This window comes from Ranitomeya variabilis, chromosome 5 (assembly GCF_051348905.1).
Source record: "Ranitomeya variabilis isolate aRanVar5 chromosome 5, aRanVar5.hap1, whole genome shotgun sequence".
In the NCBI taxonomy this organism is placed as follows: Eukaryota; Metazoa; Chordata; class Amphibia; order Anura; family Dendrobatidae; genus Ranitomeya; species Ranitomeya variabilis.
In genome coordinates, this window is record NC_135236.1 from 89,768,951 (window position 1) to 89,782,596 (window position 13,646).

The 13,646-nt window shown below is 46.4% G+C and overlaps 1 protein-coding gene across 2 annotated transcripts in view; it reads left to right on the forward strand.

Moving 5' to 3' along the window:
- Positions 1-13,646, forward strand: part of KANSL3 (KAT8 regulatory NSL complex subunit 3) — a 130,882-nt gene that overhangs the window by 7,993 nt on the left and 109,243 nt on the right. For both annotated transcript variants that reach the window (XM_077262905.1, XM_077262906.1), the window contains exons 3-7: positions 475-645; positions 12,048-12,138; positions 12,241-12,426; positions 12,559-12,690; positions 12,795-12,911. In XM_077262905.1, the coding sequence (XP_077119020.1) occupies positions 475-645; positions 12,048-12,138; positions 12,241-12,426; positions 12,559-12,690; positions 12,795-12,911 (697 nt within the window). The remainder of the gene's footprint in view (positions 1-474; positions 646-12,047; positions 12,139-12,240; positions 12,427-12,558; positions 12,691-12,794; positions 12,912-13,646) is intronic.

Here is a 13,646-nt window from a genome sequence, read left to right on the forward strand (position 1 = left end):
AGACTGGTACATGAGAGAGCAAATTGACGGCAGAACTCCTGTTGGGCTTGATTGACATTGCGCTATGAAGGTGTGAATGTGTGCCCGGGGGGAGTTGGTTATAGTTATAATACAGTGTCTGTGTGCAAAGTACTGTAAAACTCTATTTGTCAAATCTTTTCTAATGCTGCTGAATAATCCATGTAGCCTTTGTTTATTCTTCAATGAAGACAGTTTTATTTCTAAAAAAAAAAAAAAAAAAGCATCCAGAAAAAAAAACCTAAGGGAATTGTCTCAACTTAAGAGCAAGGTTCTAAAATGCCTCGTTATATTGCAGCGGTGGCCGTGCATCCGAACCACCTCTTCGTTCATCAGTTCAGCAAGTTGAGAGGAGACAACCCCTTTTGATATATTCTTTTAGTATTCAGCTTTGCACAGTAACATGATTGACCACTTTTTCAAGTATTATCTAAGTAATATCAAGTTAATTTCCAGTGAAGCAGATGTCCCCATTGATGTTGAGACGGTCTCTCCATCCCCCATGCCGTTGTATGACAACCAGAAGGCCAGAAGTGTTATGAATGAATGTGAACGTCATGTCATTTTTGTACGAACGGACACTGAAGCTCCTCCACCCCCTGACGACTGGGAAGATCATGTAAACAGGTGATATTTTCCTATGGTTTTTCTAAATGCATTCAATAGGCCTAACAGAAATAATTTACTCCTTATCTAGCCCACAATTCTCCAGGTTCATCTACTTACATTGCGTGAAGCATTATTTATTTTTAATCCAGGCAGGTTATACATTCTAATGACTGCAAAGGTGCATATAAAGCTCAAAATCAAATATAAAATTATGAACCCTTTCATGTAAAAAATGTGTGCACGCGCATATATGCCTGAGCTCGTAGAGCAACAGATCCCTACAGTTTGACCTCTTAATTTAATCATTTATCAAAGCCTGTTAGATCCTGTTGGAAATGTGGTGAAAGAGGCTGCCCGTCTAAGGCCGGGGTCACACTAGCGATGAATGCTATGCGACGAGTGCTATGCGATAAAACATCGCATAGCACTCGGGCCAGCATTCATCTTTGGGGCAGCTCACATCAGCGTTTTTTTGCTCGGCTGTATTATACGTGCGAGTGAAATTGCAGCATGCCGCGATTGTCACCAACACTCAGCCGAGTCTCAGCTCACTCGCATCATATAAGCGTATGGTTGTGAGTGAGACAACTCACATCACTTGGATATCATCCGAGTAATGTGCAATATATGCTGACCCCGACAATGGAGGAGATGGAGAAATTCATTTCCTCCGCAGCTGTGCGAGAGGCTCGGAGCACAGACGCATGACACTCAGCTCCTGCTTGCAGCAGAGCAGGAGCCAAGTGTCATTAGCATATCGCATCCGATGCCATATGCTCGTCTGACCCCAGCCTAACGCTGAGAAGCCAGAAGCCGAGATAATAAACTCCATTCAAATCGTCGCATACCCACATCTTCTAAGTTTAAAAAAACACCTATTTTTGAGTGTTTAAATAATGTTTAATATGCCAAAATGTGAGTTTTCCAAATAAAAACATTTTAATTTAGCGAAAAAATGCCACAAAAACACATAATTAAGCATATGACACATTGTAGGGCACTTATACCCTCATTGTGTTAAAATAATGCCACTGACAAATAGCAGATAACATGCAAAAAAAAAAAAACCTAAAAAACCTCATACAGCTGCAGCTACTAAAAATACAAGTTATGGCTCCTCAAATGTGTTGAAAGAATTATTATTATTTATTGTTATAGCGCCATTTATTCCATGGTGCTTTACATGTAAGGAGGGGTATACATAATAAAAACAAGTACAATAATCTTGAACAATACAAGTCATAACTGGTACAGGAGGAGAGAGGACCCTGCCCGCGAAGGCTCATAATCTACAATGTTTGGTTATTAAGACCAAAATAGCCCAGGTCCTCCAAAAGGGTTTTCTGAGAATTTAATAAAATGGCTTTGGGGCACGGGCAGGCTGCAGTCTGAAGAAACACTGCTTTTGCACCTGTGTGTAAACTGACAGGAGCAGGATCGTAAGCACCTATGTATATCTGTAAGCCGAGGAGAAGAAATATATCTTTACCTCAGAGCACAAAGGATTTATTTGTTCCAGCCTCAGTCATCTTTGCTCAGTCAGCCAAGGAGAATATTTATTTCTTCTCCTGTCACACACTTCTCAGGCAGCTCCAGTATACAGTGCCTACAAGTAGTATTCAACCCCCTGCAGATTTAGCAGGTAAAGGGTACTGTCACACTAAACGATTTACCAACGATCACGACCAGCGATACGACCTGCGATACGACCTGGCCGTGATCGTTGGTAAGTGGTTGTGTGGTCGCTGGGGAGCTGTCACACAGACAACTCTCCAGCGACCAACGATGCCGAAGTCCCCGGGTAACCAGGGTAAACATCGGGTTACTAAGCGCAGGGCCGCGCTTAGTAACCCGATGTTTACCGTGGTTACCAGCGTAAACGTTAAAAAAACCAAACAGTACATACTCATATTCCGGTGTCTGTCCCCCGGCGCTGTGCTTCTCTGCACTGTGTCTGCCAGCCGGAAAGCGCCGGAAAGCACAGCGGTGACGTCACCGCTGTGCTCGCTTTCCGGCTGGCCGGCGCTCACAGTGCAGAGAAGCAGAACGCCGGGGGACAGACACCGGAATGTGAGTATGTACTGTTTTTTTTTTTTTACTTTTACGCTGGTAACCACGGTAAACATCGGGTTACTAAGCGCGGCCCTGCGCTTAGTAACCCGATGTTTACCCTGGTTACCAGCGAACGCATCGCTGGATCGCTGTCACACACAACGATCTAGCGATGACAGCGGGAGATCCAGCGACGAAAGAAAGTTCCAAACGATCTGCTACGACGTACGATTCTCAGCAGGGTCCCTGATCGCTGCTGCGTGTCAGACACAGCGATATCGTATGGATATCGCTGGAACGTCACGGATCGTACCGTCGTAGCGATCAAAGTGCCAATGTGTGACAGTACCCTTACACATTTGTGGTTAAATATATTTTTATTAAAGAGAAGAGAATTTTACAAGAAAAACAGTAGTTGAAAACTACGTCAATGATCAAAGTACTTTTTCTTATAATATACAATTCGAGAAGAGTAACACTGTTACATCCTCCGCTACGCTCCAGCGTCCTCGTTCCTTCGCTCCAGCGTCCCGGTCTGCACGCTCCAGCGTCGCCGTTTCCACCGCTCCAGCGTCCCGGTCTGCATGCTCCTCTGCAGGTGTTCTTTCTCTGCGCAGGCGCTCTAGCTTCCCTGTAGCTCGCAGGCCCAGCGTCTCTGTTACCTCCTCCTGAAGTCACATGTTCTTTCCATCCAATCCTGTTCCTGCTCCTCCTATAAAAGGTAGTTCTTCCTGCTTCCTGGTGCCTGATTGTTTTAGCACGTTTGCTATTACGTTTGGCCCTTCGTATTCCCTGCTCAAGTACCTGCACTCTGTGCCTTACCGTGCTACCTTCCGGTTCTCTCTGGTTCACTCCGTTTCCTCCTTGTTGTTACCTGCAGTCCCCGTTCTTCTTTTCCTGTGGTTTACCTATGGTCTTTGTTTTGTTTTCCTTCCCTCAGCTCCGCTCCGTTCCTGCCTCCCAGCCCTCCGGGCTCTCTAGCTGCTTCCCGTATTCTTCCTCAGTATCCTGCATTCGTTTATCTCTCTTCCTGGAGCCGTCCCTACTGGTATCTCACCGTGGGTAAGTGACCTCTGGGCTTGCTCCTTGCGGTCCCTGTATAGGGGTCGTTATCACCTAGGTCGCTCGCCCAGGGGTAGGGCTCCCCACGGTCCAGAGGGTCCACTCTTGTCTCTCCTAGTTCGCTATAGTACAATCAGGCCATGGACCCCGCGGGTACCCCTTTCTCGGCCCAGAAAGAGCTAGCCCATTTGCGTGAAAACCAACGGTGCATAATGGCTTTTATGAAGTCTATGGAGTCCCGCCTTACCTCGATACAGACTTCAGACCCAGTTAACGCCGCCCAGTTAGTTAGTCTCCAACAAGAGCTTGCCCAGCAACGCGATACCCAATCCCGCATGCTGAGTTATATGGCCTCTATTGATGACCGTTTGTTTAGTCTCCAGTCTGCCCCAGCTGTGGTCACACAAGCCTCTTCCCTTGACTCCAGTCCTCCGTCTACCGCTCACCCTCCCCCTCGTTTGGGTAAACCTCCCAGGTACTCTGGCGATCCAAAACTTTGCAGGGGTTTTTTAAATCAATGCCGCCTCCACTTTGAGCTTCTCCCACTTCAGTATCCATCAGATCGGGCGAGAGTGGCGTTCATAGTGTCTCATCTTGAGGGGGAGGCATTAGCTTGGGTGAACCCCTTATGGGAGCGTGACGATCCCGTTGTCAGCCACCTGGAGGACTTTCTTGAGACGTTTCGGAAAGTTTTCGATGAGCCCGGACGTTTAGCCTCTACGACCGAGTCTCTCTTTAATCTGCGTCAGGGTTCTTCCTCCGTTGGACAATATGCCATCCGCTTTCGTACTTTGGCCTCGGAGTTAGGGTGGAACAATGAGGCTCTTGTGGGTGCTTTCTGGCGAGGCCTGTCCAGTCGTATTAAAGACGAGCTCGCCGGTCGTGACACTCCAACTACCCTGGAGGACCTTATCTCTCTCGCCACTCGGATCGACCTCCGCTTCCAGGAGCGTTCGCGGGAGTCTGCTCGAGAGAGGAGATCTATGCCTGTCTCCGCTACCTTCCGTCAGTCTAGTATTTCTCGTGCTCCCGTTTCTGTTCCCTCTACTGTTCCAACCTCTGAACCTATGCAAGTGGATCGAGTTAAAATGGCGGAACAACGCCGCAAAGAGAGACGCACCCAGGGCCTCTGCTTCTATTGTGGTAGTGCAACCCATTTACTCCGCAGTTGCCCTGACAGACCGGAAAACTCTTCCGCCTAGGACAGGTAAGAGAGGCCTCCCTAGGTGCCCGCGTTTCCTCTCAACCTTTGACTCTTTCCATTCTTTTTTTCTCTAACCAGCATCAATCTTCCGAGGTGGCGTATGTGGATTCTGGAGCGGCAGGCAATTTTATCAGTCTTGAGGCGGTTCGGAGGCTTCGCGTACCAGTAATCTCTTTGGACACTCCCCGTCTGATCGCCTCTGTGGATGGAAGACCTTTACAAGATGCAATTTCCCTCGTCACTGAAGAGGTGGAGATACAAATTGGGGCCCTTCATCGCGAGAAGATCGCTTTTTATGTTCTGCCTAACCTTTCCTACGCCTTCCTGCTGGGTCTCCCTTGGCTTCGACTACATGAGCCCACACTGAATTGGCGCACTGGAGATGTACTTCGGTGGGGTCCTTCGTGCCATGATCGTTGCCTTCGGTCTGTATGTCCGGTTTCTCGTACCCAGCCTGCTGAAGTTCCTGACGGGTTACCTTCTCCTTACTGGTCTTACGCTGACGTCTTCAACAAGCGAGAGGCTGAGAATCTTCCTCCCCATCGTTCTTACGATTGTCCTGTGGAGCTTCTTCCCGGCCGTTCTCCACCTAGGGGAAGGATTTACCCGCTTTCTGCAGCTGAGACCAAATCTATGTCTGAGTACATACAAGAGAACCTAGCTAAAGGATTCATCCGGAAATCCTCCTCCCCTGCTGGAGCAGGGTTCTTCTTTGTGAAGAAGAAGGACGGTTCCTTAAGACCTTGTATAGACTATCGGGGTTTGAACAGCATCACGATTAAGAATCGGTATCCTCTGCCCCTTATTCCGGAGCTCTTCGATCGCCTCCGTGGCGCTCGTATTTTTACTAAGTTGGATTTACGAGGCGCTTACAATTTGGTCCGGATCCGCTCTGGTGATGAGTGGAAAACAGCTTTTAACACCCGGGATGGACATTACGAGTATTTAGTCATGCCTTTCGGTCTCTGCAATGCTCCTGCGGTTTTCCAAGAGTTCGTTAACGATGTGTTCCGGGATCTTCTGTACTCTTGTGTTTTGGTTTATTTGGATGATATCCTTATTTTTTCTTCTGATCTTCCGTCACATCGCAGGAGTGTCCGCGAGGTCTTGCAACGCCTAAGAGAGAACCACTTGTATGCCAAGATAGAGAAGTGCTTGTTTGAGCAAACCTCACTACCTTTCCTTGGTTACATTGTCTCTGACTCCGGCCTTAAGATGGACCCTGAGAAGGTGAATGCCATTATTAACTGGCCACGGCCCTGCGGAGTGAAAGCCATTCAACGCTTCATCGGATTCGCCAATTACTACAGGCAATTCATCCCACATTTCTCCTCCATGATTCGTCCTCTCTCTTCTCTCACTCGCAAAGGTTCCTGCTCCAAGGATTGGTCTCCTGAGGCCGAGAAGTCCTTTGTCCTTCTCAAGAGATCTTTTTCTTCTGCCCCAGTCTTGCATCACCCGGAGGTGAACAAGCCTTTTATTCTGGAAGTTGACGCCTCCTCTACCGGAGCTGGAGCTGTGCTCTCACAAAAGACTCCTGAGGGTCTAACGGCACCGTGCGGCTTCTTCTCAAAAGCCTTTTCACCCTCTGAACGAAATTACACAATTGAAGATCGAGAATTGCTGGCCATCAAATTGGCTCTAGGCGAGTGGAGATATCTACTGGAGGGCTCGGTGCACCCGTTTGTAATCTTCTCCGATCACAAGAATCTTACTTACCTACAGACTGCGCAAAGATTGAATCCACGTCAAGCTAGATGGTCCTTGTTCTTTGCTCGCTTTGAGTTCGAACTTCGTTTTCGGCCCGGCAACAAAAACATAAGAGCTGACGCCCTGTCCAGGTCCTTCCAATCGTCAGATACCGTGGAGGAGCCAGCTTACATCATTGACCCTACTAAGATGGTCACCGTAGCCCCTTTACGGATGTTCCAACCTCCTCCGGGCAAAACTCTTGTCTTGGATGAAGACACTAAGAGGGTCTTATCTTGGGGCCATTCTTCCAAATTGGCTGGTCATGCCGGTATTAGAAAAACTTTTCTTCTCATTTCGCGTTACTATTGGTGGCCTACTTTACGTCAAGACGTAAAGGACTTCGTAGCCTCTTGTCCTTCTTGTGCCAGAAACAAGGTACCCAGGCGACTACCGCATGGAAATCTCCTTCCTCTTCCTGTTCCGTCCGCACCTTGGCAACACATCGCAATGGACTTCATCACCGATCTACCTTGCTCTTCTGCCTGCACGGTCATCCTCGTCGTTGTGGACAGATTCTCTAAGATGGCTCACTTCATTCCATTATCCGGTTTACCTTCAGCTCCTGAGTTGGCTAACATTTTTATTCTTAACATCTTCAAATTCCATGGTCTTCCTCAACACATCGTGTCAGACAGAGGGGTTCAATTTACTTCTCGCTTTTGGAGAGCTTTGTGCAAACTTTTAAAGGTGAATCTGGACTTCTCTTCCTCGTATCACCCTCAAACTAACGGTCAAGCAGAACGTACCAACCAAACCTTGGCTGCTTATCTTCGGCATTTTTCTAATGCTCACCATAATGACTGGGTCGAACTACTTCCTTGGGCGGAGTTTGCCTATAACAACCATTCCAGCGAGTCCTCCGCAAAGTCTCCATTTTTTGTTGTTTTTGGACGGCATCCAAGTGTTCCCCTACCGGTTTCTCCTGCCTCTGGTGTTCCAGCTGCTGACTCTACGGCTCTCAACTTTTCTTCCATCTGGAGCGAGGTCAAAGGGACCTTAAATCTAGCTTCTTCTAGAATGAAGAGACAAGCAGACAAGAGGCGTTTAGATTCTCCTCCTTTTTCTCCTGGTGACAAAGTTTGGCTTTCTTCAAAATTCATCAGACTCAAGATTCCTTCCTACAAGCTTGGTCCACGGTTCATCGGTCCTTTTGAGATTCTACGTCGAGTCAACGAAGTCGCCTACAAGCTGAAATTGCCTGCTTCGCTCCGTATACCCAATACGTTTCATGTCTCTCTTCTCAAACCAGCCGTCTTTAACCGTTTTCATTCTCCCTCTTGTTCCTCTTCTCAACCTGCCAGCACGGACAACATTTTTGAGGTTAAGGACATTTTGGCTGTTAAAAAGGTTCGGGGAAAAGAGTTTTTTCTGGTGGACTGGAAGGGTTTTGGTCCGGAGGAGAGGTCCTGGGAGCCCTTGGAGAACATTGATGCTCCTCGTATTCTCAATAGGTTTTTTGCTACTCTTCGTAAAGGGGGGTATAAGAAGGGGGGTACTGTTACATCCTCCGCTACGCTCCAGCGTCCTCGTTCCTTCGCTCCAGCGTCCCGGTCTGCACGCTCCAGCGTCGCCGTTTCCACCGCTCCAGCGTCCCGGTCTGCATGCTCCTCTGCAGGTGTTCTTTCTCTGCGCAGGCGCTCTAGCTTCCCTGTAGCTCGCAGGCCCAGCGTCTCTGTTACCTCCTCCTGAAGTCACATGTTCTTTCCATCCAATCCTGTTCCTGCTCCTCCTATAAAAGGTAGTTCTTCCTGCTTCCTGGTGCCTGATTGTTTTAGCACGTTTGCTATTACGTTTGGCCCTTCGTATTCCCTGCTCAAGTACCTGCACTCTGTGCCTTACCGTGCTACCTTCCGGTTCTCTCTGGTTCACTCCGTTTCCTCCTTGTTGTTACCTGCAGTCCCCGTTCTTCTTTTCCTGTGGTTTACCTATGGTCTTTGTTTTGTTTTCCTTCCCTCAGCTCCGCTCCGTTCCTGCCTCCCAGCCCTCCGGGCTCTCTAGCTGCTTCCCGTATTCTTCCTCAGTATCCTGCATTCGTTTATCTCTCTTCCTGGAGCCGTCCCTACTGGTATCTCACCGTGGGTAAGTGACCTCTGGGCTTGCTCCTTGCGGTCCCTGTATAGGGGTCGTTATCACCTAGGTCGCTCGCCCAGGGGTAGGGCTCCCCACGGTCCAGAGGGTCCACTCTTGTCTCTCCTAGTTCGCTATAAACACAAAAAAACACTCATTCACAAACCTTGCATAAATCTTACAAAAAAGAGAGAAAAAAAAAAAAAATTAGAGGGAATAAACCCTCAAGAATGACTACGGTATCTTTAACATATAAGCAATGACTCCTTGCCCCTCAACAGGCGAGGACTTTCATTACCGTAAATAAAGTAAAGCATACCTAAAATCAGTTCGCCCATGTCCCCTAAAGCGAGACATGCACGCAGATGGTATCATTATAAAAGTAACTGGTAAATCATGGTACAGACCTATCACACCGAGCTGGTGGAAGGTGAACAGCTCACCCAGGGGGGAGATAGAAAGAAGAAAAAATAGAGGGGGGAGCCCAATTAGGTGGGGCTCAAGAAAAGATATTTAAAATGAGAACATGAAAAGAAAGGAAGAGTAGCTTAGTAATCGACTGTAGAATAGACAGGTGTATTCAGGTAAACAGGTCAGGGAAACGAGCAGAATCTTTAAATAGAATCCATTCAGTCCAGGTACCTAAGAAGGAGACCCTTGTCTGTGAAAGGTCTGCTTCAATTTCCTCCATCCTAAAGATGGTTTCAAATTCTGAAAACCACTCCACAACATCGGGGGGAACCGGGTCTCGCCATCGGTGGGGGATGACCGTTCTAGCAGCTGCTAGGCAAAATTTAAGGATGTCCTTTTTTTGGGATCTCACCGAACCGGGAATCATGGAGAGCAATGCCATCTCCGGAGTACCAGTGATGTGCTTGCCTGTGATCAAACCATAATTTCGGAACACTTGGTCCCAGAATGTTCTAATCAAGGGGCAGTCCCACCAGATATGCAAAAGGGAGCCAATGTCATTTCCACACCTCCAGCAGCAGTTTGAAATTGAGGGAGAAAATTTGTGTAACCTGTCAGGTGTGAGGTACCACCTATATTGCAGTTTATACCCCTTCTCCGAGGCCTCACTGGAACTCGGGAGTTTATGGTTCATCAGGAAGCAACGCTCCCAATCCTCATCCGACAGAATCCGCCCTAAATCCTTCTCCCAGTACCCTTACACATTTGGAATTAACTTGGCATTGTGACATTTGGACTGTAGATCAGCCTGGAAGTGTGAAATGCACTGCAGCAAAAAAGAATGTTATTTCTTTGTTTATTTTTTTTTTTAAATTGTGAAAAGTTGTTTCAGAGGGTCATTTATTATTCAACCCCTCAACCCACCAGAATTCTGTTTGGTTCCCCTAAAGTATTAAGAAGTAGTTCAGGCACAAAGAACAATGAGCTTCACATGTTTGGATTAATTATCTCTTTTTCCAGCCTTTTCTGACTATTTAAGACCCTCCCCAAACTTGTGAACAGCACTCATACATGGTCAACATGGGGAAGACAAAGGAGCATTCCAAGGCCATCAGAGACAAGATCGTGGAGGGTCACAAGGCTGGCAAGGGGTACAAAACCCTTTCCAAGGAGTTGGGCCTACCTGTCTCCACTGTTGGGAGCATCATCCGGAAGTGGAAGGCTTATGGAACTACTGTTAGCCTTCCACGGCCTGGACAGCCTTTGAACGTTTCCTCCCGTGCCGAGGCCAGGCTTGTCCGAAGAGTCAAGGCTAACCCAAGGACAACAAGGAAGGAGCTCCGGGAAGATCTCATGGCAGTGGGGACATTGGTTTCAGTCAATACCATAAGTAACGTACTCCACCGCAATGGTCTCCGTTCCAGATGAGCCTGTAAGGTACCTTTACTTTCAAAGCGTCATGTCAAGGCTCGTCTATAGTTTGCTCATGATCACTTGGAGGACTCAGACTGACTGGTTCAAGGTTCTCTGGTCTGATGAGACCAAGATCGAGATCTTTGGTGCCAACCACACACGTGACGTTTGGAGACTGGATGGCACTGCATACGACCCCAAGAATACCATCCCTACAGTCAAGCATGGTGGTGGCAGCATCATGCTGTGGGGCTGTTTCTCAGCCAAGGGGCCTGGCCATCTGGTCCGCATCCATGGGAAGATGGATAGCACGGCCTACCTGGAGATTTTGGCCAAGAACCTCCGCTCCTCCATCAAGGATCTTAAGATGGGTCGTCATTTCATCTTCCAACAAGACAACGACCCAAAGCACACAGCCAAGAAAACCAAGGCCTGGTTCAAGAGGCAAAAAATCAAGGTGTTGCAGTGGCCTAGTCAGTCTCCTGACCTTAACCCAATTGAAAACTTGTGGAAGGAGCTCAAGATTAAAGTCCACATGAGACACCCAAAGAACCTAGATAACTTGGAGAAGATCTGCATGGAGGAGTGGGCCAAGATAACTCCAGAGACCTGTGCCGGCCTGATCAGGTCTTATAAAAGACGATTATTAGCTGTAATTGCAAACAAAGGTTATTCCACAAAATATTAAACCTAGGGGTTGAATAACAATTGACCCACACTTTTATATTTAAAATTTATAAAAATTTAACTGAGCAACAAAACTTTTTGGTTTGTAAGATTTATGCATCTGTTAATAAATCCTGCTCTTGTTTGAAGTTTGAAGGCTCTAACTTATTTGCATCTTATTAAACCTGCTAAATCTGCAGGAGGTTGAATACTACTTGTAGGCACTGTATGTGCTTATGATTTTACTCCTGACAGTTGAGACACAGATCTCAGGAGCTGTGTTTCTTCAGACTGCAGTTCATCCCGACACATAATTTTAGAAGGATTGCCGCAGTGTCTTCTGATTTATTCACACTGCGGGGCTGGGATTTCCAGGCATGGCGGCCACACAGGAGCAGTCAGCTAGACTGCATATGAGGACAGAGGACGGGCAGCGCTCACTGCCCAAGGCATGACAAGAGCGCAGGCGCCGGCTGATTTCAAAACAGCGCTGAGGAGGCGGCGCCAAGAAGACTTGAGTGACGTCTGTGTGGCGTCTGCAGCAGGGGGGGAAACGCCTGCCTCCAGGACTGAAGAAAGGTATTTGGGACAAATTACAAAACGGATTATTTCTGCAGTTACAGCACCAATGTCTAAAAGAGCCACCTTGTCAGAATGCAGCATTACTGCTGCACAAGGTGGCTCTTTTAGTTTCAAACGCCTGGGGGGGGTGACAGGTTCCCTTTAAGTAGCGGCTCTGGATAATGTGTGGAAAATAGAATTATCTAATACCTTGTTCGTGGCTTCTTTTTAGAACTGGCTGGACTACTTCTCAGAATAAGCTTTTCAATAAGATTTTGAAAGCTCTACAATTTGACCGTCTGGCTAGGCTCGCTAACGATGGTGTAAGTGTTATTTTTATACTGAATCCTAATATCCATGCTCAGATATTACATTGTAAACTATTAATGAGAATAGAATCATATTCTTGTATTATCACTTTACAGGCAGTTAATGAGCCAGTACTTAGAAGGATTGCCGTGGATAAATGTGCTCGTCGTGTACGACAATCTTTGGCCTCAGTAGGTTGGGATACAAAATTGGTTCAGTGGCTGCATACTACCCTCGTGGAAACTCTGAGCTTGCCCTTACTAGCCGCTTATCTTGATGCATTACAGACATTGAAAGGAAAGGTAACTGATTTGTTGGCTGTGTAGACTTAAAAACTGTCCATTGTTGTGTTTTCCTATGTAGTAGGACATTTGTAAAACAATGGTGGTTTGTGGGCATGTGCTGTTTATTTTGTCCTTTTGTATACCCTTCAGATCCCTGCTCTTATTGACCGCATGCTCCTGGCCTCCACTGTTAGGGCAGGAGGCGCTAGCGCAGAAGCATTATCTTTGCTGTTGAAGAGACCATGGGACCCTGCAGTTGGAGTGTTGTCTCATAACAAACCTGTAAGTTAACTTGCTGCTGTTGTATTTTCCTTTTCTATTGTTGGATTTTTTTGTGGTAAATATGGTATATTATGGTATGTTTTTTTTGTCTCGTTTCTAAATAGAGTAAGCTTCCAGGTTCCCCACTCATTCTTATTGCCCCATCAGGACCCACAAATTCCATATTTCCCACATCACGGAGACACAGATTCTGGCAGTCACAGCTCTCTTGCTTGGCCAAGGTTAGTTTTGTATCATGATATGGTTTACATTGTCTTGTTTAGGATAATTACATATGTGAATTGGATTTTTGTATTCACCAAAATTCCTTTGCTGTATTCCCCAATGATGTGAAAATTAAAAGAAAAATAATAATAATAATAAAATATATATAATATTATTTATATATAATATAATATATTATATTAGAATATAATTATAATAATATAATTATAATATAATATTTGTTTTTATTCTTTTTAAAATCTTTATTCGCTATTTTCTTTTGTCCTGGGAGCTGATCCATTTAGTTGAACAAACCATCTCCACTAAACAATGACTGATTGCTAAATATGTACCAATCGATGGTCATTTAACAGCCTGTGAACACAGGCAGACTACGGTAAATAATGCGCCATGAACGATCTGTAATAGGTCATTCAGCATACTTAGGCTGCCATGGTTCTCAGCAGAACGTGTCCTGCTTACACAGGACGTTGTGCTTCCAAGAACAATAGTTTTGAAGTATGCTTAAAGGGAGTCTGTCACCACGTTTGAGCTTTCTAAATTATTAATATGGGCATACAGGATATAGACTGCTGAAAACAGTCCTACCTGTGTGGCTCATATCAGATGTGTTGTTTGCTGAGAAATCATCTTTTATCACTTTATATAAATTACCTCTTCCAGGCTCTGAGGTGGAAGGTGCCTGGAAGATAACTCTGCCTCCAGAGCTTATTTTACATGAAGGGGGAGTT